This window comes from Sander lucioperca, chromosome 6 (genome assembly GCF_008315115.2).
Source record: "Sander lucioperca isolate FBNREF2018 chromosome 6, SLUC_FBN_1.2, whole genome shotgun sequence".
NCBI classification, from domain to species: domain Eukaryota; kingdom Metazoa; phylum Chordata; class Actinopteri; order Perciformes; family Percidae; genus Sander; species Sander lucioperca.
This window is the reverse complement of record NC_050178.1, coordinates 5,029,479-5,056,839: the sequence shown is the minus strand read 5'-3', so window position 1 is coordinate 5,056,839 and position 27,361 is coordinate 5,029,479. Positions and strand designations below refer to the sequence as shown.

The 27,361-nt window shown below is 38.1% G+C and overlaps 1 protein-coding gene across 9 annotated transcripts; it reads right to left on the bottom strand.

Moving 5' to 3' along the window:
- Positions 1–433: 433 nt before the first annotated feature.
- Positions 434–27,361, bottom strand: slc38a3b (solute carrier family 38 member 3b). 9 transcript variants are annotated; one of them, XM_031301489.2, is made up of 19 exons: positions 27,127–27,301; positions 25,497–25,543; positions 22,182–22,280; positions 17,429–17,614; positions 17,061–17,081; positions 16,815–16,896; positions 16,606–16,721; positions 11,855–11,928; positions 11,115–11,207; positions 10,640–10,721; positions 7,778–7,860; positions 6,788–6,846; positions 6,250–6,423; positions 6,027–6,106; positions 5,837–5,937; positions 4,789–4,913; positions 4,548–4,692; positions 3,474–3,577; positions 434–3,369 (listed from the first exon to the last, which is right to left on the bottom strand). In XM_031301489.2, exons 4-19 carry the CDS (start codon positions 17,533–17,535, stop codon positions 3,265–3,267), a joined length of 1,551 nt encoding a protein of 516 aa, XP_031157349.1. In that variant the 5' UTR covers positions 17,536–17,614; positions 22,182–22,280; positions 25,497–25,543; positions 27,127–27,301; the 3' UTR covers positions 434–3,264. The 9 variants fall into 9 exon arrangements, with proteins under 9 accessions (XP_031157349.1, XP_031157351.1, XP_031157352.1 ...); XM_031301491.2 differs by having other exon boundaries at positions 22,182–22,277; XM_031301492.2 differs by lacking the exon at positions 22,182–22,280 and having other exon boundaries at positions 25,494–25,543.

Below are 27,361 nucleotides of genomic sequence, written 5' to 3'. Positions count from 1 at the left end.
CAAGAAATACAGCTCAAAGTGTTTTACAAAACAAAACAGACAAAATTGAGTCAATGTGTTGCAGTATATGTTGACATAACAAAGTCAGCAGTGAGGGACCTAAAGTTCGGGTTTAGTGGGGTTTTTTGTAAACAAAGCTTAGCCTTGACAGATACGATAAGAAAACTGATGGATAAACTCTTCTTTAAACCGTGTACAAATATAGGCATGTGTTTGGGGATAAAGATATTCCTACATTGATCAAATGTGTAAATGTCAATTCAATTTTAAAAAAATCCGTTAAATGGCATACAAATGAATAGTAACACCCAAATGATTGAAGTTAGGCTGATTTGTTAATTTGCACTTAAACACAATAACCACAGATATGTGCTGTGCTGCTTAAATAAGTATTCATTTCAATTAAGGAAAAATGATGACAACAGAGACAATGTAAAAACATCTACAATTATTTAATTGCTAATCTAAAACTGTCCCTGCTATTTACACTTTACAAGCTACTGTAAATAGAATCACAAATATAAAAGGTTTACATTTATATACATTATTTATATAAAGCCGTGTCTTATTTACCAAAATTCATATACCTTATTAGTGTTTTATAGTCATGTCTTTTCCATAGATCTATGTCTTGAACAACAGCTATAATAAAATATCACACAGATTTGTTTAGGTACAGTACATGGAAAATGCATATTTGATATACTGCATCTGGTATTAAAACTGTGGTACCTGTTTAAAAGTTAAAGGCATTTCAGTAGGTAGTCAGTTGTTATTTTGGCATGAAGAAGTGAAGAAAAACTCTGTTCACTAAACATGGCAAAACAAAACCTTCATTTACACCACAACTACTGCAAATACATGTGGAAAAGCAAGGGACAGAGGTTGGTACGTGCATAAGTATTTCCTTGGCTCAAAACTGCTAAACAAAGAGTCAATAATATATAAATAAAATTAGATAAGTGATGATTTACGCAGGACTTTTCTAAAGACTGAGAAATACAATATAAGACCATCTTTGGGTAAGAGCAGCAAATATTTGTTATAACATTTCTCTGAGGTTTTTTTTCCAGGTTTAAACCCTTTGTGCTGTTTTTAAACTTATTCATTTGTGATTTCTAAATAATGAAATACTCCTGTTCTCTGTAAAAAAAAAAAAAAAAAGTTCACTTATGTGGATGCAGGTTGTAGTGCTATTGTGAGACTCAAAATTCACCTGGAGAATTACTGAATGAATCTATCCACATTCCTAAATTAATCTTACAACTATTTGTCATAACTGACAGAAACTCATAACATTAATGTTTGAAACATTATTTCATGTAGCATCATTTAAGATGGGCTTCATAATACTAATATAACACTATATTAACTATAGCACAGAATGGGACTTCAATACACTTCACTGTAAGATGATAAATGTACAGTATTACAATAACATCTATGTGTGACCGTGTCACGAGGAAAATGTCTGTGTTCACTATACCAACTACAGGACAGAGTGGACATAACAACATGCAAAACATAGACCTCAAGTCTAAATAGTCAACAAGGGTGAAAGCAGATCAAAATACTACAAACCAGTATGGTAAAGACATTACGACAGAATCACAAAAGCATAATACATCTTCAAATTAATAAAAAATAACTTGTTAAACTCTGCCAGAGCCACCAGTGGGTTCATCTTTGTAAATTCATGTTGCTTGGCCAGCCATGGTTTAAACCCATAGAGCTTTAGTGGGTTCACACAAATTATAAAAACAAATTAACTGGATTTTGGTTGTATTTGCATAGGTTTTTAGATATGTACATGCTAAGGTGTCCACCTACTTTTATCATTATAGTGTATCTCAAAACCGGAGCAAGTACAATCACAACTACCTGAATGGCTGGAAACCATATTTCAGTACAGGTAAGTGACTTCCTGATATTAAGTGTTAGTGAGCTTAGAGTACTGGTAGGCTTTTAACCTTTGGACAGACAGAGCCAGACTACCTGTTTCCCCCGGCTTCCAGTCTCTATGCTAAGCTAAAATAATCGTCTCCTGGCTGCAGTTGTATATTACACATAGATACAAGAGTGGTATCAATACTCCCATCTAACTCTCTGCAAGAAAGCGAATAAGTGTATTTCCCCAAACTCTTCCTTTAATTTAAGATTGAACTTTTTACTCGATGTGGGCATCACAAAACGTCTATTAAGTGTTGGAACATGTAGATACAGAAAATGTAATATGACCGTACCGTGTGGATGAAAGTGATTTCTGAATTTATAAAACACTTAATGAGAAATTTAAAAGGGGTTATCAAGAATTTATTTTAGTTTGGAATTTTAGTTTGGCATATGTGTGCTAAAAGTTCTACAAAGGGAGGGACGAAATCCTAAAATCAAGCTGTTTCTATTTTATAAAAAAAATTAAATATATTCAGTCGTAACTCCTTCCATCATTTGTATACTGTTAGGCTACTATAAGCTAAGCAAAAACTGATACTATACATAATATATTTGAATCACTGACTTCATCATATACAGTAGTAAAATATTGTCCATTTGAAATATATATATTTCGCTGTGTGTTTGTGTGCTGTTCCAAATGCTAAAAGGCACCAGGGTTTCCAAAGAGAGTTAGCTGATCTGGAACAAAATCTTTGTATGATACACTACATAACAACTCAACAGATCATGATGTGAAATGTTGCCAGCATACTAAGGCCTTAAACCCCTTTTTTGTTTTGTATATTACATCAATATTAACAGTTCAGATTGCAGCTGGCTCAGGATGATATCATATACCTGTCCTCTTTTGTACAAAATAATTATTTTTTGTGTAATAAATAGCATGAGTAATATCTCATGTATATCATGATGCCTTCCCGTCAACAGACAACCATGCCTTCTTTTTTCTGTACAGTACCAGCTGCAGTTGTTTGTGTCTAAATAAAGAGGAAGCAACAGAAAAGGCCCACTTCACCATCATGGTGGACTAAGTTGCACTAGCAAATGGTAATAAAAAAAGACCCTGTTTAGTCCTGATTATTCAGAAAAATTGCATGGTTAAACTCAATTATAGAACGCTGTTACGCAATGATTTTGTTTGTTCAGATATGTGTTAATTTACAGGGAAAAAGTTAATTTAACTCGATTATTACCAGTGTGATTCCAACCAATAGTGTTGCAGTGTGTTCCCAATGAGATGATAGTGCTCCCTTTACATAAACTAATTATGTTTCCCCCTTTCAGACCTCAAACACACCAAAGCAGCATCTAGTGGCCTCCTGCAGCATGGCCACTCCCCGTTGTCCAGTCGATGATTATAAAGCTCAGACTCATCACCATGAAGGAGACACCCAAAGCAGTAAAACAAACAGCCTAAGAATGAGGGGGGGAAAGCACATCAGTGGCACAGATTTGATTATCAAGAACTTCATACCATGACAAAAGCTTGTATCACACAAAGATTTTCAAGGCCTCACCAGTATCTTAGGAGTAGAGTTCATCGGTTCCTCATCTTTTGGAACAATGCGGATATAAAAGACAGCAGGGAAGATGAAAATGAGGCATGGAGCTGACGTGGCACCTGTAAAGAGAAAGAGAAAGGGCTGGTTAATATCAATCAATCTTGCCAAGTTTTGTTGAAATTATAATCGCTAGTTATTATTACGTATTTTAGTAGCAAATACTGAATATTTGCCAGTGTGCTTGATGGATCATTTGTATGTTTGTTATTTATTTACTCCTCATTTTCTTTATACAGTACTTGTATTGTATGCTTATTACTGGGCAACAAGTGTTGCCGTCTACTTACTCTATTTTTGTATTATTATTTTTTTATGTGTAATTACCTAAAATATGTTATTAAGAGGACGCAGTTAAATATAGTTTACAGTGATATATACAGTGATGATAGAAAGTGAGGGGGAATTAAGAGAAAACACAAAGAGCTGCCTTATGCATTCCCCTGAGAGTAAAAACAACAAAAGCTGGATTTCCTGGATTGTGAGCCTTAACAATATACAAAGGTTGTTGCAAACAGCTCCATATATTGCGCCATCTCCAAGCACACGTTTGTCTAATGTTTGTAGATGCCTGAAGATGGTCCTTTGACTTCACTTTTTTCAACTTTGACTTTGAACTTGTGAAACATGAGAACAAAGCATGACAATAATATTGACTCGGTTTGTCCGTGAGCAAACACGCACTTGTGACGTTTTTTAGTTTACTTTTAATGCTTTTGAAAGCTTGAAAATAACAAACACTTGCCATGTCAAACAGGAGGGCTCAGTCCGTAAACAGAGACAGAATAAGTAACCCATAATCAGCTCATAGATAGAATATCACATATAATCAAATAAAGTGGATAAATAAGACCTGTAGGAAACCTTGAATGCTGTTTTCAATGACTTTCCATTTGTTATCATAATGGATAGGGTGTTTGCTACTTGTCTGCAATTTTTAAGGGTGTCATGATGACAATGTTTCTAACTAACCACAACATCACTATGATGCTTCTGATACAATTTCAGCGTTATGTTCAGTGCTGTACTAACCAATGATGCCAAAGATTCCCAGGATGTTGGGAGCAAATATCACCAGCATGTTGATGATGGTGAGCAGAATGATTGCAATGGCAATATGACGCAACCAGTTGAAAGACTTGGTGGGGAATGCCATCTGCTGGATGGCTCTGCGTACCTGTGGATAGACACAGACGGAGGAGTTGATGAGGAAATAATATTACAATATCATATTCATTCAGCATCACAGGGAAGAAATCAACAACAAACTTACAGGGAACAACACAATAGGGACAGTCAACGTCACAGCCGTAAGGACGGCCACTCGCACACACAGGATCAAAGTGTCGTAAGGATCAATCCGGTTGTAAGTGTGCAGCAGTTCAGGCTCCACATTGTCTATAGAAATAACAGAAAATAGATATATAGATATATAATTAATACCTTATTAACCAAGTTTTCTCATGTGAACATCACTCAGTAATAATGCCATCTAGCACTGAAGAGCACATTGCCACCACAAGTGGGTGCTTGTGCTCTATTTAGGAAGAGAATACTGTACCAGGCTCTGTTTTCCTTCAGTACAGAAAAATACAAACCATGGATACTGCATATCATTATATGACTTAACAACAATCAGTGAATTAAAACCATAGATTAGAACGTGTTAAAAACTGTGACTTTCTCCTCTAAAAATTGAAAATTATTATAAATTTTTTAACAATTTGCTTCCGCTGTATTGTGCCACAAAATATATTTGAAAAACATTTAAAAGCTGCATTACGATTTTTTTTAAAAATGTGTTTAGTATTACATAGAAAGCAGCATCCCCTCATCACAAAATCAGGCCCTGTTGATTTTTTGATTCGGACAAAATTATGATCTTTTCTCTTACACGGTCACCAGTGGGAAATTGTCTCTGTGCACAGGAAGTGAAACATGTTTGTCAGTAAAATATAAACTTTATTTTCATAGATGATTTCTGAATAATGGTGTCTTTAAAACAGTTTTGCCCAATGGAATCATTTGCATGGTCATGGGTTAACATTGCAAGATCAAGACAGCAGCAAAACAAAATATTTTTATTATCAGAGTCACCTCAAACTATTCTTTTTTTTTTTTTTTTCTGCTTTTACAAAACCCATCTCCCAGCTTAACTGCCCCTATAAGCCAAAGCATCACTCCTTTTGTTTTTCTATGTGTATCTTTTGACAATGACAAATATCCATTAATGCACTAACTCTCTGAATTTTGCATAAACATTATTATTTCTCCCCTAATACTTTAAACACAAACTCCAAAAAAGTGAGGCAACTTCTCACCATAAAAGGTCAAGTAGCCAAAGAGAGCTGCCAGAAAGTACATGGTGTACATGACAAAGATGGAGATGTTGGACACCTTCTGCATCTTCTTCTGCGTTGGACTAAAATCAGAGAGTTATAAGTTATGTGAATGCCACATTCTGCAATGACATGTCATAAAATATTTGCAGGTTACAGAGGAGCGACTCACTTGCGGAGCTCAGTGTAGATGGGGAGGACCTCAGGGTGGCAAACAAAGGCGAAAGCCAAGATGGGAATGGTGTATGCTGTCTGTGAAGAACACATTGATACGTGACTTTCTATGATTAGCAGTGCAACCAAGTGTGGGAACTCTGCAGACTCCAAACATTTGTGGCCTTAGTGTTTGAAAACAATCTAGATAAGCAGACTGTTTGCTCACCTCGGTTGCCTACCTGTGAGTTGATGGTGAACAATCCTGGGGAGCATTGGGAGTCATCGTCCTCGTGAACCAGATTATTGGTGTACTCGTTGCCGTGGCTTGAGACATTCAGGCTGAGGTGGGCAGCAGTACTGTTGGTTGAATACTCCTCGAATGGGCAAGGAATCTGAAACTTCTTATAGATAACCTGCAGCGAGGAAGGTAAAAAAAACCAACAGATGGAATCAAAGAAAAGACGTAAACAAGGGACAAAAGGGATATGTCAGAGTCAGTAAACAAGGGCACTCAATAATCACCTCAAAGCTAAAAAAACTGCCATTTCACATCAGATTAGTGTGATTCAGCCTCTAAGTACTTCAGTTTAACTCTCAATCTTTGATGTGTATTAGGCAGCTCTTATATTTCATTATATATTATATTATATATTATCAAACATAGCCACATACCACTGAAAATAGAGATGAGGGTGAGAAAGAAACGAGGGTGGGAAAGTGAGAAATGTGTGCCAAGATGACATGCTAGAACACTTAAGTGAAGAGGGACCAACTTACCACAGAGAGAAAAAACACCATACAGCTGAGAGAAAACCCACTGGTGTAGCCAAGGTAACCTAAAAATAAATAGGAAAAGACAGTTAATGTTACAGCTCCTGATCCATTTAGTCTAACAGTCAGAAGGTTTCCTACTGTTCTATAAAAAAGGCTTCTGCAAAAAATGCCCTCATCAAAATTACCTCACAGCACTATGAGACCAGAAAGAGCATGTTTATTTTGTGTACTAATTGGGCACCTGCTGTTTCCTCTGCCAGTGCTGGGATAAAGACGCACACTAATTGCTTGACTTTAAAGTAACTGCCCCATCAAAATGTCATTATCTAAGTTGGCTCAAAAACAGGAAACACAATCTTAATGAACAAATAAAGATAAAGATAGAAAATGTTGCGTAGAAATAATTTTAAACTGTAGTCTGTTAACACTAGGAGGCAGGAACTAAGGCCCTGGAACAAAAACTGGAATTTATGGAAGCCCAATTGCACCATAAAAAGAAACAATAGACAAAAAGATATGCGTGATAAAAAATAAAAACACCCATGATAAGTCAAAATTATGAGTTCGGAAGTCTATGTATCTCATAATTTTGATTTACTGTCAGATAATTTGTTGTCACAAGTTTTTTTTTTTTTATATCATGCCTAACTTTTTATTTTTTTAATTTCTTTTTTTTTTTTTTTGCAGCGTGAATTACAAGTCTAAAAAGTTAGATACTTGATATGCCTCACTCACAGGAGCATCAGACTGGGGGGAAAAGGGGAATGAGTACCCAGGGCCCTCATGTGAGGAGGGCCCAAAAATATGCTAGAATGAATAGCTGTGGATGCAGGGAGGGGCCCATAGAAAATGCCTTTCTACAGGGCCCAGAATTTTATGCTGCTCACTCACACCAATTGCAATAGACTAATAGTTCGTTGTGGTAGATACAAATAGCTCAGTTAATTTGGGAAGATGAAACGGACCAGGTACAACTGTACTACTTCTACTCACCGAGCTGTTTCATTAAAGCCAGGGGCAGGATGACACAGGCAGAGACCATGATGACTAGGTAGTTTCCATTCAAGTACCACAGACTGTTTGGAGACAAATATAGTTTACTTTGGTGAGCTCAATATTTCAAACATTAGCACAGGGACATAGTACACAGAGAGACAGAGACAAAAATACAGTCAAAAAAATGTTGGATGGTGATAAATTGACATTTAGTGAAACTGTTGGTATTACTTTTTTTTTAAACTAACAGTCTGAGAGGAACACAAAGTTATTAACTGTTTCAAATGACTGATGTGCTGCATTTTGTCAGACCAACAGCAACCTGCTGGGAACATCGTTGGCCTTGAGACTGTGGAAAAAACATGGCTTATGTTGCTCTCGACAGAAGTACTGGAGTAGACTGTTACGTAACTGATGATTTATGCGACTGTTCACAGCTGCAGAAAAGGAAGACATAGTGCAGCCTAAGCAACACAGCACTGAAGACGTCAGTAAATATTACCAATGTCAGCTTGTTCCATCACACCATTGCCATTTCTGTCTCTTTAGTTCTTCCTAACCTACCCCCCAAAACACATCTCTATTACTCACTCCATAACACCCAACATAGTTTCCACCTTAAAGGATTGCATAAACAGTCCTGGGATCAAATCTAACAAACATGTGGGGATGGAATGACATATCCAATCTTAGACCTGCTTCCCCCTTCAATCCAATAGGGGGACCATGCTGCTATATCATCATCTGCTATATCATCATATCATATCAAATGGACAGTGGTGGCCTAAGGTTAAAGAAGCGATCTTGGGACCGAAAGGTCGCTGGTTCAATCCCCAGACCGGCAGGATAAAATAGCTCTGTGTCATGGTGTTCTGTGTTGACCTAATCTTGAAAAACATGAGATATTTCACTAGCTTGTAATCAGTCCCAACTTAATTATTTATAGTAAACACATGTGTATGTGGTTCTTTGCAACAATCCTTGTGGTTCTGTGCATAGACTTGTTTCAGTCCTTGAGGTGAGCAACTACCAATTTACTGTAATGGAATGGAAAAGACAAACTCTCCTTGTGTGTCTCGTAAAGAGAGGAAAACAAATAAAGTATAATCGGTGGCAGTGATAGAAAATCTCAAACGTTAATAGCTGTAGACCTGAGATGAGCACCAGCAACAGGAAGCTTATAGAAATGATTGTCAAACAATAAAGACCACTGTCTCCTAAATCCTGTGTATAGAAAAGTCTTTGTGTCCTACGGCCCCTTTTCAAGCTGCTAATCGTCTTATTCTGAACCTTCTGAACAAGAGACACAACCAGTCAGCTGTCTGGCATGGCCCTATCTCTCTCTCTCTCTCTCTCTCTCTCTCTCTCTCTCTCTCTCTCTCTCTCTCTGTCTCAATCAATGGGGCTTTATTATTAAGCAAATATGAAAACAAAAGTTATTAAGAGCAATATGAAACAAAAACTAAATTTAAATTCTAATAAAAATGTAAAGACAGGATAATTTAACATTACATACGGTATTATGAATATATGCTCTCTCTCTCTCTCTCTCTCTCTCTCTCTCTCTCTCTGTCTCTGTCCCTTGAAAGCAGTGGAAGTCACACGACTCTCAGGTCATGTCCTCTTTGGACATTTGGCCAGTTGGCCATTTTAGACAATCAGCTTTCACATGTGAGATGAAATGTAGGATGCTGTAAATCCTGAGCTGCTTAGGGAAAGTCTTTACAATATTACAATTTATGTGACTTCACCCTCATGACTACAGCTCTGAGTGAATTCCTGCTGTTTCCAGATATCTGACCTTCTCCCTGTGTGACCATGCAAACCCTCAGCCCCACCACCCGCTCCTCGTTCCACCCTGTTCTCCTGACGCATCGGTTCTGAACAGCAAAAGCTACTAAGTGGAAGTGAACAGTGTGTCTGGGTTACCGAGTGTCTAACCTGAGCTGACCTGTCCTTATGCTCGGCCTCAGAACTTAGCAGCCATGTTACACCACCTGCTGCTGTCATTTGTGTGTGTGTGTGTGTGTGTGTGTGTGTGTGTGTGTGTGTGTGTGTGTGTGTGTGTGTGAGAGAGTCATAGTACTTAATTATACTACTTAAATTTCAACTTCTGATCCTGAAATGAATAGACACAAATAGTTTATCCCACTCCAAAATGAATCAATGATGAAGGGTTATGACGTGCCCTTCAGAAGGCTTATACGAAAGAGGTTTTCAAAGGCCTTGGCATAAAAATGGAAAAACACACTAAAGTCAACAACCCCACAGTATGACAACGGAGAGACAGGTCAGGCCATATGCTTAGATGGATATCGAGTGTGCATGTATTGCATTTGATGTATGAGGATTGTTGGACGTCTGGATGTTTAGCTCCAACATATAAAACACAAGGTTGGGATGGGCTGCTGATATTTCTTTAGTGAGTTTTTTTTTATCTTTCAGGTCTGAGATGTTTTAAGGGGGACTGCTCCAGTCGCTGAAATCTCTTTTGAGCACAAGGTCTGTTTTTAGATTTGGACAGGCAGCTGGAATCCACTTTAGTCCTCTGTGGCCTTATGCAGCGTGTATGTGTCTGTGCCATGACTCTGACGCTCTGAACACTGCTTGCCTCCACAAGCTGACAGCACTGAGGGTTTATGTAGCGTGTAGACATACTGTAACTGACAGATAGTACCCTACCAATTACAGGCTGCCATTCTCATCACACCCCCACACTGACTTAATCAATGAATGGTGAATGAATATTCTTAACCACATAGTCTACCAGGCCCCTTGACCCTGCACATAGTGTCTGAGTCACATGCATTTCACTCGCAGCACAGAGATGTTGAAAAGCACTTAAGTGATAACACTTACTCAGAGTTGGGATCTGCCTTCAGGAAAGCTTGGATGACCAGTGGCAACTCAGATTTAACAATGTACAGGTAGCTGGACATAGCTGTAACAGACGAGAAACAGAATAGGTGAAAATGTGTGGCCAAGCATGCTTTTCTCCAAATAAGCATATTGAGCAAACAGACATCAGCTAAGCCATGTCACATTATGTTTGTGAGACAGAAACAATGCACTACAGTTTTAATACATCCTTATATTCTATCTTAAAGGGACATACAGCCAAGAACAAAAGCCAAAGTAATACTAGTGGTTTGAGAGCATGTAGTTGTGTGTGTGTGTGTGTGTGTGTGTGTGTGTGTGTGTGTGTGTGTGTGTGTGTGCGTGGTTGGGTAAGGGGGACATAAACTCTGAGTAAGTATAAGTCATGTTTTCTGCTACAGGGAGTTTGCAAACAGTCAACACATTTGCAAACACATGAGTCACATTGGCTCCTTACATCCAATATTCTGCAGCGTGATTGCTATACCAGCAGCCATTTTTCCAGGAGTGCCAAAGGCCCTATACCCCAGCTGTTCATAAGCTCGAATTCCTGTTGACAGATTACAAACAATAATATTCACTCAGTTTTGCTGAGACGTCCCTCTAATCAACACAATAAAATATATTCAAAATAAAAATAAAATGGTTGTACATCTATGATTGGTGGGTGAAGACCATTTGTAATTTTTCACAGTTTTACACTGGATTATAGGCAAGGCAAGGCAAGGCAAGGCAGCTTTATTTGTATAGCACATTTCAGCAACAGGGCAATTCAAAGTGCTTTATATAAACATTAAAGAGCAGTTAAAAAACGATTTAAAAAAAAGCTAATTCATTAATTTTTCTCCTTATAATCAGTCTAAGTTAAGCGGACTGGAAACCAAATCCTTCTAATACTAATCATTCTGGCATGTAAACAACCATGTAACTGTCATTGACAAATTTAGTGTTATAGTGTGATTGTTAAAAGCAGTCAGACTATAATTCCCTTTTAATCTGTTCCCTTCCCTAGATTAATTTGCTGGAAGTCATGCATGGTTTGTCATTTTGACTAAATGGCCCTTTAACCAGTTTAACTGTATGAGACATAGCAGAACTGTTGGATTGTTGGAAGTCTACATATAATTTTGATAACATAACTGTACAGTATAATACTATATTTCTATACAAAAGGCCGAGACATGACACAGGGCTTACCCACAATGCCAGAGGATTTGAGCAGCAGATGAACAGAGTAAGATGACAAGGCTGCTACTGCAGTCAGAAGAAACCTGTGACACAATATAGAAGGGACAATCACATACCTATACTATAGTACACCTCTATATTTGTCAACATTATATTAAACCAAATTCTGCATTCCCTATGTGATTATAATCCTGGCATTCATCTTCCATCCATTTCCGTATGCATTACAATCGACCATTTGCATTAAAGCAACACTAGGTAACTTTTCCCGCTTCGGTCCCCCTACAGGTTGGAAGCAGAATTGTCCATTACATTACATTATGCACCGGGTAGCGGATCTGTAGTTCGAATGAACTGGACAATGTAATGTAATGGACAATTCCGCTTCCAACCTGTAGGGGGACCGAAGCGGGAAAAGTTACCTAGTGTTGCTTTAAGTTGTAATGTATTGTGCATGTTCTTGTTTCACATGTGACATAATATATGTACACAATTTATTGTTTGATCTGAAATTGTGTATTAATGAGGGGGGAAAGTGCAGTGGTGGCTGATTTTCCACTGTCCTGCCATTGCATGACATTTTAAAGTGGATGCTGCTCTTTGCTTCAAAATGCTAATTATACAGTATTATTGTGACAATATACCAAAGGTTGAAGCCAATATTCAGCTTGAAACAAGATGGGGCATTGTTGAAATAAGCATGTTTTAAAATAGAATATAAATGCTCTCCATTGATAGAAACAGCCCTACACATGAAAATTATATTTCCCATAACCTTTTTGTCTCTCAGAGTTGCAGTGTTCCTCCTGCAGAATCAAGTCAGCACAAGGTTCTCAGGTCAGCATTGGGTAATGGGTCAGAGGTTGATCCCAAATCCATAACCTTTCTCAGACCCTTTCCCAGCATTTCTGTACACTGTATTTCTTGTAACAACTGTAGTGAAAATACCACTGGCCCTTGTCTGTATAGGCAGAGGGACGAAGGCCGAGCCCTCAGATTCCACTTCATTGGCAGCATTTCTGTCCAACCTCCCTCAACTCATAATTTTATAGGTTTGCTTTTGAAAATATCATATGTTGTGTGATGCCTTGTGTAAAGGAAGAAATATCCTCCCCTGGATCCTGATGCCTTCATGACTGCTCTATTTCTGTGTCTCACTGGAAATATGCTGACGAGGAATGAGAATGTCTATTTGTAACTCTGCTGGTAGATCAAGGATTCTTTTGACACTACAGGCTGTGATCTCCAACAGGGCTACAATAAGGGAAATAGCAGCGTTTCTCCATCAGAAGCCCCGCTTCACATCAGACCCATCCAGATATTTGGGCTTCCTTTATCCCTTCATCACCTCCACCAGTGTCTAGACTCCATCGGGGGGATATTCCTATATTTCCACGGCCTCTATACCCCTTATAAATAAACACTGTGATGGAGTCTAATCGCCAAAGACTCTAAACATATCTACCTATTATGCACCATGTTCATTAAACTCATTTCACTCCTAAATGAAGTCTCTCTTGATTGAAATACATTTGGACATGTAATCAAAAACACGTAAGTCACTATAGGGTAAAACATTGCAGATATTCTTAATACATGTGCCCTGAAGCATTTGACAAAATAACAATGCAATGCGCAATAAAGCTTGTTTTAACGGTTGATTTATTTTTCAGTGAACACATATGGTCTTATTTAACTTTTGATGAAGTGCTGGCATAAAGATATGAAGCCCACAAGAGTGTTTCACTTGAAATAATACATAAATAATTGGGTTCATGTGCCTGGAAAGCTCTTTTGTTTGTTTTTTTAAGAATTAAACTTTTTAATGCAATAAAAACACAAACTAAAAGCAAACAAAATTACAGAACACTTAACAGTAATATATAATGCTTTAATACTGATTTTCATGTTGTCTATCTCAATAATAATAATTAACTACATCCAAATTTCATATTGTTAATCATACTGGATGTTATATCCTTTCACCTACATCTGTTAACTCATTCAAACTTACAGTTTTTCCATAGCTCACAAGTCTATGTTTTGTGCGTCTTATAACAGACGTAATATATCACTGTATGTTGGCTTTAGATACAAACAGTTTACCAATTAAGTTTTATTTTTAACTTTGATTTGCAAGTGCTGTTTATTGTATGTTTTGTTTGACATAAGTTGTCATGATATTAAAGACTGTTAGGCTTTAGTTTGGTTGTCTCAGGTTGCTGTAAAAACTCATGTATACTGTATGTAACAGAAATGTCTGTTGCACCTACTGTATACATAGCAATGATCCCATTACATAGAACCAGTCACCTACTTCTAGGAGCTACTCTTTGAAAGCATTGCACTGACTTCCTAGTTCCATAGTTGATGCTATGCTGCGGATATTCTCTAATTCCAGTCCTGCTTGCTCTCTACAGCTACTCAGGCTGCATCTCATAACCCTTATTTGTTAGCTCCTCGACTCCTCGGTCCTCGGCTGAACCGGAAGTTGTTCTGTCCCTCCTCGATAAAGGCCGTCTCAAAGCTCTTATTTCTGCCGCGAGGAGTGAGGAGCGAGCATCGAGGAGGGATCACTGAGGAGCCATGAGCGAGGACACACGAGAGCAGCCTTCCCAGAAGCTGTGCAGCTGAAGAAGTTGCTAACTCCGCCCGTACAGCTGACGAATTCATGTGACGTTTTAGAGGAAAGGACATCTCATCTCTCTAGAACACATTTGCTTGTTGCCTCTCTCCTCCCATGATTTCCTTGCATCTCTCCTGTGCCTCCTCATGGGATGGACTACAACGCGAGGGAAGCAAGTGGAGGACTCAAGGAGGCAATTTAAGGGTTATGAGATGCAGCCACACACATAGACTACATGGCCAAGACCACCAGGGTCACATTCTGAAAGCAGTATTCTGCAAGGAGCAGAAGGAAGTAAATAAGCAATCCAGATGCTTCACAAAGCGGCAACTTCCAGGCCTGAAAAGTGAAGCCAATACGGTGGTGCCTTAAACTTGCTTTCTAATTTCCAGCAGGGGGCGACACCACTGGCTCCAAAAAGAAGTCTGATTGTATAGAAGTCTATGAGAAAATGACTCTATTTCTTACTTGATTTATTACCTCAGTAAACATTTTAATAATAAGTTCATGGTCCCATTTATTTTAAAATTGACGATAAAGCAGAGGATTCTTTAGGTAGTGGCTACACACTGACCTGTAATAACGTTAGAGGCTTAGCAATGCATATCCATGGCACTGTGTACAGTGAACTTGTTTTTGGGTGTTACTTGTTTTCGTCTTAAACTTTGACCTTCTCATTGAGTGTTTCCACTTTATCAAAGATAACTGAAACATTTTGGTCACCTAAAAATGTCTTGTTTAGTGTTCGGTAGCACCTTGCCAACCAAGCTAACTAGTGTCTTAGGGGAAAGTCTACCGATTTTCAACCAGCTCTGTGTGTGTACTGTTGTACATGCAGATGAACAGTGCCAGTACTCGGAGATCCGCGTTTACCTGCTTATAAAACTCTGAATCTGCGACTTTCTCTCTTCAGTGTTTATCTAAGCGCAGCGCCACTGAAACCATACATGACACTAGCTTAGCTGCGTCATCCTCCCCAGCTCTGCCCTCTTGTGCAAATATGGTCACTTCTGGTTTCAAAATACCAAGATGGTGACGGCCAAAAATGCAAACTCCAAAGCATACTTTGCAAACTTCAAAGTATCAGTTGACAAAACAATCGGTGACGTCACTGATGCTACATCTGTTATATTTACAGTCTATGTGCCTCATACAGGGTCTCAAGGTTTGGTTATTCCGGGCTGTGGCCTTTCTGGGTTCTGTGGACGGGCAGGGATGGGCGCCATCATTCTGTCATGATGGACTCTACATATTGCTATGCATGTAGACGTTTTTCATTTTTCATTTTTTATTGCCCTACCTCTCTTGCACATACACTCACGCTTGTACAAAATAAATGTTTATGATTTTAAAGTAAAATAAAGTTTATAATCTTTAAATATCATTTGTTGCTATTTTTTAATGTGCCCCTCTGGTTAAACACTGGCCCCTCCTTGGCCCCCCTAGTAAAATTTGTCTAGAACCGCCACTGCAGGTGGGCATTTCATGATACATGATACATGATACATGATATATTACAAGATGTCATGACAGACACTAAATCACTCCTGTAAGTAACCAGCACCACCCTTGCCCTTAATCGCACGACCAGAGCAAGCCATTCCTCAACTTGGGGTGGCTGTGGCTCAGAGATGGAGTGGGTCGGCCCTCAACCACAAGATTGGCGATTCGATCCTCGCCTCCTCCGGCCACATGTCAAAGTGTCCTTGAGCAAGACACTGTTGTTCCCTGGATGCCGATGTGGCTGTCCACTGCTCCTAATACTTAGGATGGGTTAAATTCAGAGATTGAATTTCACTACATTGTAGCCTACTGTAAGATTGTATGTGACGAATAATAAAGTTTCTAGTTTCTAAAACTGTAATCCCTCACAAAGTACCTTAGACTAGAGTCTCAGGACTTCATATTGTTTTTTGTTTTTGGCAAATAGTTTGTTTCTTTTTTTTTTTACCACTCTTTCAAGTGCATTAAACAATTTAACAGACTCCACTTTCAGTAGTCCACAGAAACACATAGATATGTTAAGAAACTGACAACCATTAAGTAGTGACTTTGCCTGTGTTTGAGATATATATATATATATATATATATATATCATATTTTGTTCAATTGATAAACACACATATTTACTTACAAGAAGAGGAGTATGCCAGTGTTGGCCATGGCATACGCCAATCCCAGGATTCCACTGCCCATAATGGCATTACCCAGGTTGAAGACAGACATGCCAAATGAGGTCTTTCCTTCAAACTGAGAGGGGTAAAAATAAGAACATACAATAAATGTCCAATTAGAAAACATAATGCTCCCTCTGTTGTGTGATGTCTGTAAACTTGGACTTACATCTGTGAAGCGAATAGGTTTCTTTCCATCTGCATTGGGCAGAAATTCCTCATTCTCCAGTCCTCCATCAGGATCATCAAATCTAGGGGGCAAATTAATGACCATTCATTAATTGTCACTCTATCTATGTCTGAAAACTGTGCACATATCTGCTGTAGAGAGTGTTTAACATTGCATTATATTATTATATGCATTAAAACAAATGTGTGGTTAAAAAACCCTTCATACAAATCTCCACAGACATACCTGACTGTTTGTGTGCCATTGCTGTAAAAGGATCCACCCGATCAGGCGAGCAACATGCATTTAAAAAAGGGAAAATTATGCAGTCAAACTGTATGTTGCTCACCACATCCATTATCCTGGTCATTATTAATGGCAAACTCTTATCGCAGGGACAAAGGTATGTACCTAAATCACACAGTCCACATTTTTTTTCTTATCAAATCTCTTTTTTTAAGTTAACTTAAATAATCCAGGATGTGGCTTTCACACAAGCATAACTAATACAGAAATAATTGCTTGACACATGCTGTGTTAAAATGCCGTTAACAGTATGCAAGTGACAAAGAGCAGTCATTCATCTGCGTTTAAAATAAAGGGAGAACACTCACTGATCCTCCTCTGGTAACATCTTCATTGGTACACCCATGTCACCTCCGAGGTCATGACTTTTCCCGTTGAATAAGATGTTCATCTCTGACTGAGAAGGTTCCATCATCCAAGTTGTAACAGATTTGTTTTGGCTTGTATGTGTACGATGAAGATGATGCTTTTTATTCACTCAATTTCTTGAATATCTAGGACAGAGGAAGTATGCACATGAATCACATACAGTGTGTGGGTTTGTTTGTTTAAGATGCAGTATGAACTAACACACATTGAAAATGTACACACTTTGAATGTTTAAAGTCCCTGAAAACATATTTTCTCAGTCAGCTTCTTACTATGTTCCATGGGGTTCCATGTAAACACAAAGTTTTCTGCCAAAACTCAAACTGTTTTGTTTTTTTCACATGAAAGATTTGTGTATTTTGTTTTGTTTTGTCTCTGCTCTTCTTAGGGCGCTGACACACCAACCCGAGTATCCTTTATTTTGGCCAACCCGACATGCTCAGTCAGAGACAGGGCAGTCGGGACTCACCTGGAAATGGCGAGCGGATGAGCCTCTCAAAATCTGACGAAAATCTTTTAAACTGACCTTTGTCGATATGAAATGAAGACAGATTCAGCAACTGTATGGCCTATTTCTCGCTTAAAATGTTTTCAGAAACACGTTTTGGTGGACTATTTTAGGGGACCTCAGGGACCCGACTGATCAGTCCGACTGCCTTTTCTGCCAACGGTCGGCCGTCTGGTTGGTGTAACAGCTATAACTGGTTTGAAGTGGGCGGGACTGGGTTGGAAAAAGCAGATGTCACGTATTTCCATGCGCCAATCCGGATTTAGCAGTATCTTGTGGGGTTGACTGTTTGATGTTTCCACACCACTGTCAGTCAAATCTGATCAAATCACACCCTGACAGTCCTGATGAGGCAGAGAAGTGTCGTTTTTGACTGTTAAACTCTTAATAAATATTAATAATCACTTATAAACTCACATTAGTGTGGGAAGGATACAATTACTTTGGTTCATTTTGACTTTTGACACCAAAGAAATTATGTATTGTAAAAAGGGTAGGCATGTAGCTTCAGCCATACCACTTTGGTATATTGCTTTATACAATGTAGTTTTGATGGCTGTAATTATTTCCAATTCATTTTCAATTTCAATGGTAGTGTTATAGTCTATCAGCTAAAGCAGCAGGTCTTGTGTTCATGTACTGACATTTCTGTAAGTTCTGCGAACAATGGTGTCATGAATCCTTATATTCAATATCTGTCTGTACAACAACTGGGAAGCGATGACTCAGTTCTACTGTTGACACAGTGACTTCCAACACTCGAGACCTGACCACGTTCTCTCACTTATTTCTATTTGTTCACTGAAATTTGTGCAATACACACCAACATGAATGGTACATAGCTGTAAATGAGCACAGGCAGAGATCAAACGCTGGAGGCAAAAAAATGTTGTTTCCAGAACTTCAGTATTGAGCAAAGCAAAAGTCCAGACCACACGGTCAAAGGTCAAGGTCTGTTTGAGTTTTTTGGTCTTTTGTTTGCTCTTGTACTTTGTGTAGTTAATGTCACAAGCCTGCAGATTCTCAGTGCTACTGTTGCATGCCACACAATAACACAGTGGTCTTTATGACAAATATAAGCACAATGTAATCAAACAAAATGCTAAATTACTCACAACAACAGGCCTCTAATTACAGAGAAAGCAGTTTGCAAAACAGTTATTACCGTAGTACTATAATCATACATTTCAACAATATCTTTCCTTAATGAGCATAGGGTTTGGTTTGAGAGAGAAAAGAGGTATTTCTCAACCGATTAATCACTGGCAAACTATAAAGATAAGATCTCTCTGGGAAAATTCACACCACTCACATTCAATCACATTATTATTAAATAAGAACTATTAATAACTTGTCATTCCCTCCTACGACCCCCCTCGGTAACATAAATAATCCTCTTCGCCACTTCACAGTGTGAACTCAGAGGGACAATAGTGTGTTGTTAGTAGCTTCCTCTGTGACAAATGTACAGCAGCTCAATTGTGTTCAGCCAGAAAATAACTAATACTGCTATTCACACTGTACTGTTAAAAGGGGCCAGTGATACCATGACACGGCAGCTACAAAAAAAGCTGAGAGAAATTAAACAAAGTCACACTGCACAACACTAAACACAATAATCAGGTATAGAGGCCTATCAATGAATGGTTTCCTAAAATCTTAAATCAAAATCTGGAGACCAATCCTATTTAAACTTAAAAAAAAATCATCTAATCTCAGTGAGACCTTCCATTGCCTGATGTAGTGAGTCATTTCATTTGCTCAAAGTATACATGTCCCATACATAGACACAGACGTAAAAGCCCCTGTCATGCCATGTCAATACTTTCTGTTGCAACACCAGACTTTGATATAGATCATTTTCAGAGAAACTGAGAGGAAAGAAAGTGATGCATATGTCATTTTGAAATGAAGCATGTGAATGTGCCTGTTGGGAGAGGCCTTCAGAAGAATCCAATCACTGATCCTAGAGCCACTAACATTTACAGTAAATACAGAAGAGGCTTATTATGGAGCCTTGTGATGTTGCTGTTTTTCCACCCCTATATGAACACTGTTTTGTGCTGTACATTTGTGGGTGTATTGTCATTTTGACAATACACCCTTTTGTAGAACGTGTCATATCGGAGAATGTTACACTTCTTTTTGTCAGTGTGGTGGTGACAGTAATGCTAATACAAGCTAAATTTGTTTTATTTCATTGCTTGGTTTTAAGGTTTAAGGTTAATGTTTACAGGTGTTTTTTATGCTTTCAATATCCTGAGTTTTATTAGCCAGTGAGAAATACCTCGGTTTTGGTAAGGCGGGGGTCATTAAAGACAGAAGGAGGATGTAAAAGCTCAACTGGGATACATATATGTATTTAGCACAGGGAATTTTATATATATATATATATATATATATATATATATATATATATATATATATATATATATATATATCTAAGAACTTGAAAAACCTTGCCTTTGAACGATTTGAAAAGCTAAATCCCACTGATAACCGTATTCTTTTTTGCTAATAAAATATATATAGTTTACTTTTCCTTTGCAAATGGATGTTTCTATTGGAATGATTTGATTGCTGCTCTCAGTCAGATCAGGGTTCTATACAGAGTCAAATATCTTTCTTATATTTCAAATAAAAATGTTGTGAAGTCAGAGAAGGCCTTCTGAGTATCCAAGGCAAACAACAATAACACAGTACAGCACACAAACACATTTCTAAAAACATCATACAAGAAGCTTCCTGGAAATAAATATGTCATTTGGTACTCATATGGAAAACAGAGACTATGCTTAACTGGTAGACTTTTAATTAATTAAAATTGCTAGCATAAGCCAGTTAGTATTTTCCATTGGAAAATATTAGGGAAATTACACAGCCATAAAATAGAGCATTACCAGGTGTTCTCTGGGCTTTTAAGAAGTGTGATAAAGACTTGTTAGGCCACATCAATCTGTTGCGGTTCTCAGTAAAAGTAAAGGTAAACAATCAACAAGGTAAATCGAGGCCAACTACCATATGAGTTTCCAAAATCTAACTCAAAAACACTTACAATGTGAATCGTGATCTAGGATCTTTCACACACTCAGCAAGTCACAGTGAATCACCAGCATTAACACAACTGACAGAACTGAAACTCTGCAGAACCTTCTGACATGTACAGACCAAGTCTGATATCAGGTAGCTGTACGCAAAACAAGTTCTTTAAACAGACAAATTCCTGGTACTATTTCTGCTGTGTAATTTTATCTAGCAAATAGCAGGCTGGAACGTTTAGCCATATGTGTGTCTATAAATGTGTCCCTTAAAATGATCCAAGACAGACTCAACATGTGGTTTACGAAGTGATTATTGTGCTGCAAGCTAGGTACTGAAAAAATGAATACTGTTTGCAGATTTTCAAAGCAGTTTGGGTCATCTTAAGAATATCCTATTTGTGTAATTTAGTTATGGATACATCGAAAAGAAAACAAAAGATGAGCTTGATTCAACGATAGAAATATTGGTGTCTTAGATGAAGAGTTAGTATGATGCTCAATGTCTGATTTAATAGATTATGCACATGCTAGACTTTTTTGCACCAGTAGAACAATAGCAACACAGACTTGGTACTGTGGTTTAGAGGAGGGGACATCAATTAATTGTTTGTTGAGAGCAGCAAATGATATGGATAAACAATCACACTTGATATTGCTTAATCTACCTCTCTGCCCATGTCTTTGTTTCCTTGGTGACTCTCCGGCTGACTTCCTGTTATATTCAAGAACATCTGCATTAACCTTTTGGTGAGTAACATGCTTTATATCAATAAAACACATCATATTAACTCCTCTGGGCTAAGACAACTGCCCTATCCACTCTGCTGAGAACCAGGAGGGTCACCTTACACTCTACTGCAGCCAATAGTGATTTGTGCTATGTTAATCGACCCTAAAGGAGCATAAGAGCAGAAAGTCCCATTTTGAGTTACTGGACTTAGGTGATATTTGAAATGTTTAAACAGGTGGGAGGGTGAATAATGATTAGCTGTTAGATTGTCCTGTCTTTTCAAAGTTAATTTGAGAGGATGGCTATTTATAAATCATTTTACTCTTTGAAAAATGATTTCCTATCGCTTCTCATGTGAGCTGGACGTAAAACAGGGTGTGCACGGGACAAGTGGGGGGGCATTGGGCGAGCACATGTAGATGAGGAGTGCCCATGTGGTGATGTATCAGGAACAGGCACGATGTTCAGCCAACAGCGCCTGGCAGCACCAGCCCGTCTCAGCCACGTGCCTGCTGGGGACAGAGGAACACATGCTCATGTCCTGCGATATCGGCCAGCACCTGAATCACATATTCCGTGGCAAAGCGGGCTAAAGGGATTGCTTTTATTATGGTCAATTTCTCATAAACTATAACCCTTTAATGCTAAACATGTATAGATGAAATGGATAAAATTCTGGGCCATTGATTTGTTTTCTGTTGCTCGTGGATGTGTAGTCATAGTCTGTAATAAGAAGGGATTTGACTTTTTTGGAATCAACATTTGCTATTGTCCTCTTTCTGAGTATGTATCTTCATTCAAAGGCAGGAATTGCCATAAAATTATCCGTATATGCATTTCATTGTAAACTTCATAATAATTTCAACAGAAAGATAAATTAATACACTAATGCAATAGATAATACTTTAATTCACAACTCAGCTGCACAAATGATACCATAAAAATTCAACAGCAATGATACTGTATCAAATAGTTGAACAGAGATATAGATCATATTTCACCCACTAACCCCCTCCTCATATGCCAGTATAGTATAGTATAGTAATAGTTTCAGCCTTTTTATGACTAATCAAATGTCACCAAACAAATGGGGAAAATATGCAAAAACTTGATAGGGGGCTCTTCACATCCTATATGGTCAACAAAGCTCAACGCCAAGATATATTACAATTGAAGATAGGATAGGAGGTTTCACTTGGACCAGCACGATTATGTTACCTTTATCCTCAAATGCAAATTTTCAAATAATATACACAACAAAAGATCGAGGTGACATTCATGCTAACACACATATTAGCTTTCTGGGTCACCACCTACTTAGGTATTAAAGCAGTGTGAAGCATGACAAACACAATAATTTATCAGACACCAAAGCCTAATGTATTAAGTAACTAAGTAATATTTGAATTTGTCTGTTGAAAAATACAGGTTGGTATGTCACAATATGTTCTGACAGCAACAGGAACAAAAAGAGGGATTGCTATAAAGTATACTGCATTTCTGTTGCATTTCAAAGAGTTTTGACATCAGTTTGCCTATTTTTAAAGTGTGATTGAATTGTATGAAAATAAAAAAAATAACATATTGCATACGTGTTTCTTTAAACAACTCAGCAGTCAAGGCTGTGCGGTAAAATCACAGAATGTGTTTGTGGTGTCTCATTTGGAAGACCAATAGCTATAACTGCACTATAGTGCAGTATACAGCAACCTTTACATGTCTCTGTGTGGCATGTCTAAGTGGCATCAAAGCATTTGTTCACTGCAGCTGTAAATGAATGTCAGGGTTAGAGAGGAGGGCACAACTCAAACAGGGAATATCCAATTTAATGAAAGTTAACCGAACGTTTCATAAAATATAATCTCAGCCCTTCATGGTCTGTTACCGAGGGGGGTCGTAGGAGGGAATGACAAAGTCTTCATGGAGTGACTGTTCATGACTTTTTCTCACACACAGACAGGAATCGTTACAGGGATGATAAAAGGAAGCAGCACAGAGGTGGAGTACAAAAATATTCTACCTAAAAGTACTATTACTTTGATGAACTTTTACTTAAGTAGGGGAGACTGGGGATGGTTGTAACACTTTTTGCTTCAGCACCTATAACTCGCTGAATGTTTTAGCATGAGTTCGAAAACTTTTATACAATGTACCCACATTTATTTACTACAAATTGTACAACTAATTCAACCCCCTAGAAGAATATCACAGACCTTGTCAGTTGATGTCAAATACATAGTGGTCCTATGTAAGTTGTAACACAAAAGAAGCAAAAACAGATGCTATACCATATGATATTGTTCAAAACTGGTTTATTTAAATAAAAGAACAATGTTTCTCTCTCTCTCTTTCTGTAACAGTCTGTCTGTTTGACACGTGTGTGTGTGTGTGTGTGTGTGTGTGTGTGTGTGTGTGTGTGTGTGTGTGTGTGTGTGTGTGTGTGTGAGTGTGTGTGTATTTGTCTACTAGAACAAAAGTGACGCTGTAATATATCTTGTCTTTGTGAACCTTGTGATGTTCATTTTTGACACACTGCATCTGCAGGCTGGTAAATCAACTGGACTGCATTATTTTAAAAGGTGTTCTAGGTATTGTGTCCATCCCCTGAACATAAAAATAAAGTAGAGATGAAGTAGCTCTATTGTTGATAATTGCCATTATGTGCTGGTGTCTGCAGTTTCTACAATAAGGGTGACGGGTAATATGTTATAGCTGATGGCAACGACGGCCATTACAAGAAAGTTTATAAAATGTATTTAATACCAAATAACATGTGTTTCAGTGTGCGTTAAAATATGTTTCAGTATAACAATGGCAACCAATATCGTCTCTATCCATTTATTTGAAAATAAAGTAAAGGGAAGGGGCATACGGAAGTATGAAGAAGAAGCTGTGTTTGAATCAATACTGTACTTAAAAATACGCACCTTGTCAGTTACATAAGGAATCAGTTAACTTCCATTAATCACAAGTATGTGTTGACAAGCTGCAGGGCACTTTTCTTAGCTGTAAGCAGGAGGTTCAGAGTAATTATACTCCAGGTGGGCATTTCAGGCTGCTCTTACACTTGATCACTCAACACAGATGATCCCCATTTTGATATGTTACTATTGTTAATAATTTCACAACAACATTGTTAATTAAATCTAAAACACCCTGACTGAGCCACAAGATAACAAATTTCCGTTTGAACTTTCTCATAAACTGATGAACAAAACCTAAGCTGTGTTAGGACAATTTCCGAAAAGACAATCTTTAAAATCAAATGGCCTGCAGGGAACATTTAATTCATTAAATAAATATATGCAATGTATCTGTTGTTTGAATACACAACATCAACAAAGGACTTTCTAATGACTTAAATATAAATAGACAACAGCACATGATATGGCCAGGTTCTGGCCCACAGATTATGAGTCCCATGACAAAGATAATAATAACCTCTGGAGTGTCTGACACTTAACACTTGGGCTGAACGCAGATATTCACAGGTCTCTTCAGTGTTACAGAGGAGAACAGCTGGCTGCATACTGCATGGATAAAAAGATCGGCCTCCACACGTCGCACACCTGCCGACCTCCTCAAACTCTCAGCCTCTTGGTGGGGTCACTGACCACGAGCAAGCTTATCTGTTCATTCTCGTGATGAACCCAGCATGAAAACCCATATAGGGTGTTGGTGTTTAGATAGGGGCCAAAGTCAAAAACATACCCCGCCCTCCACACCACCTTGAACAAAGAAAGAACTTCTCTGGACAGTTTCTGTATCCCAGAATCTGTTAATACAGTTGGTAATTCAAATTATTTTTCTAATTTAACTCTAAGTGCCTCATATTGGTAAAGTTATATGTATGTTCTCATCAGTACAACCACAGTTTTCCCATGATGACCACTCAACACCTGCATTTAGGAGCCTTGTTTCACAACGCATAGCGCAAGAATGTAAGCCAGACTGAATAAAAATAAAAAGGGCTGCAACTAAAAATCACTTCCATTATCTAATTATCTATTCATCATTTGAATATTTGCTTGATTATTTGATTAATCTATTGGTCAATAAACGTCTATATAATTGTGAAAAAAAGCCATATCAATTTCCTAATCCTAAAAGTGACATCTAATGTCACGTGTTTTTTGTCTGACCAAGAGTCTAAAACCCAATTATTTATTACAGTTTGCTGTCACATAAGTCAAAGAAAATCAGCAAATAATCACAGTTGAAAAGCTGCCACTGAGATATATTTGGATGTTTTGATTGGAAAATGATGATCAATTGAGATTATTTTTTTTTTGGATTATGCTTAACACTGCTCAAAGACAATCATAGCAGATTTGGATCACACACTGTCTCTCACACTCAAGGAAGAATGTAGAAGGAACAGTTAACACTTTTTCTAAGCCATTTTTATCAGGCACAGAATAATAACACATATCACATGTAATAGACTCACTCAGCAAACACTGATAATGTGCAGCATTTACTTTCCACACAGGGCGCACTTCCTCCACATGGGTATATTTAGCAGACAAAAACAAAGGCGAAGTGCTTTAAAAGACTGCTACTGGTTGTTAAAGATGTCCATATTTCTCATGTCCTGCCGCAGACTGTGTAATGGGCTGTTTTCTAGAATTGCGCTATTAGTTTGGCTCGGATATGGTGTGGGTGGTAGGAGGAAAAGGAAATTGGTTTTGCGTTTACTCGATGCCATGTGGCTTGGACACCACCAACACATTAAGGTGAGTGTAGGCTGAGTAAACTGCAGGAAAAGTAAAAAAAAATGTAATTTAAAAAAATTAAACAAACTGAAACTAGGAAAACATTTGCCTAACACTTTCACCAAACAAAAGTAATATCTGCTTGTGAGTCACACATTGGCCATGTAGGCTAATCCAGTTTTGTGTTTTATCTGTTGCAAGGCGACCTTGCAACCTACAGGCTGATCCGACATGTATTTTGAGAAAGATTAAAAATGCAACACGAGTCGCACAGACAATAGATGGAAAATCTGTCACTGACTCCTTGAGGCACATGGTCCTGACATCTGGCCTTGGCGCTCACTGCAGGAGGAGCAAACATACTTCTCTTTCTTTATTGATCACTACCTCAACAGGAAACAAAGCCATATGCCATGTGATCATATAGGCTCCAAATATTCATTTGGTATAGGCATATCCACCGGCTACAATCCTGTGTTATTGGGGAAAATCCTACTATATCCAATATTTTAAAGTAGGCTACTACTTCACAAACCTCAACCATTCAAAGTTACATGCAAACGTGTCAAACACAGCGGCATCATGATCTGCAAGCAAAACATGTTTTTCTGTTTTTAAAATAATCAGATTTGTTCAGTCTTACCAAAGGTGCTTGTAACGAAGCTTCCAAGTTAATTCCTGTGATGAGTAGGATGAGTAATGGTCAGAATGTCTTTCTCCTTGCGTGTTTCCTTCGTGGGCTTTTACGCACATTCGCTCTTTAAGCCAGTGGCTACAAAATGCCCTTTAAGAAATGGTCGGCATTGTAAACCGAAGCTCATCTGTGGGGGTCGCGATAGGTCCGCCTCATTTGCACCCCCCCGCCGCCCCTCCGCCCT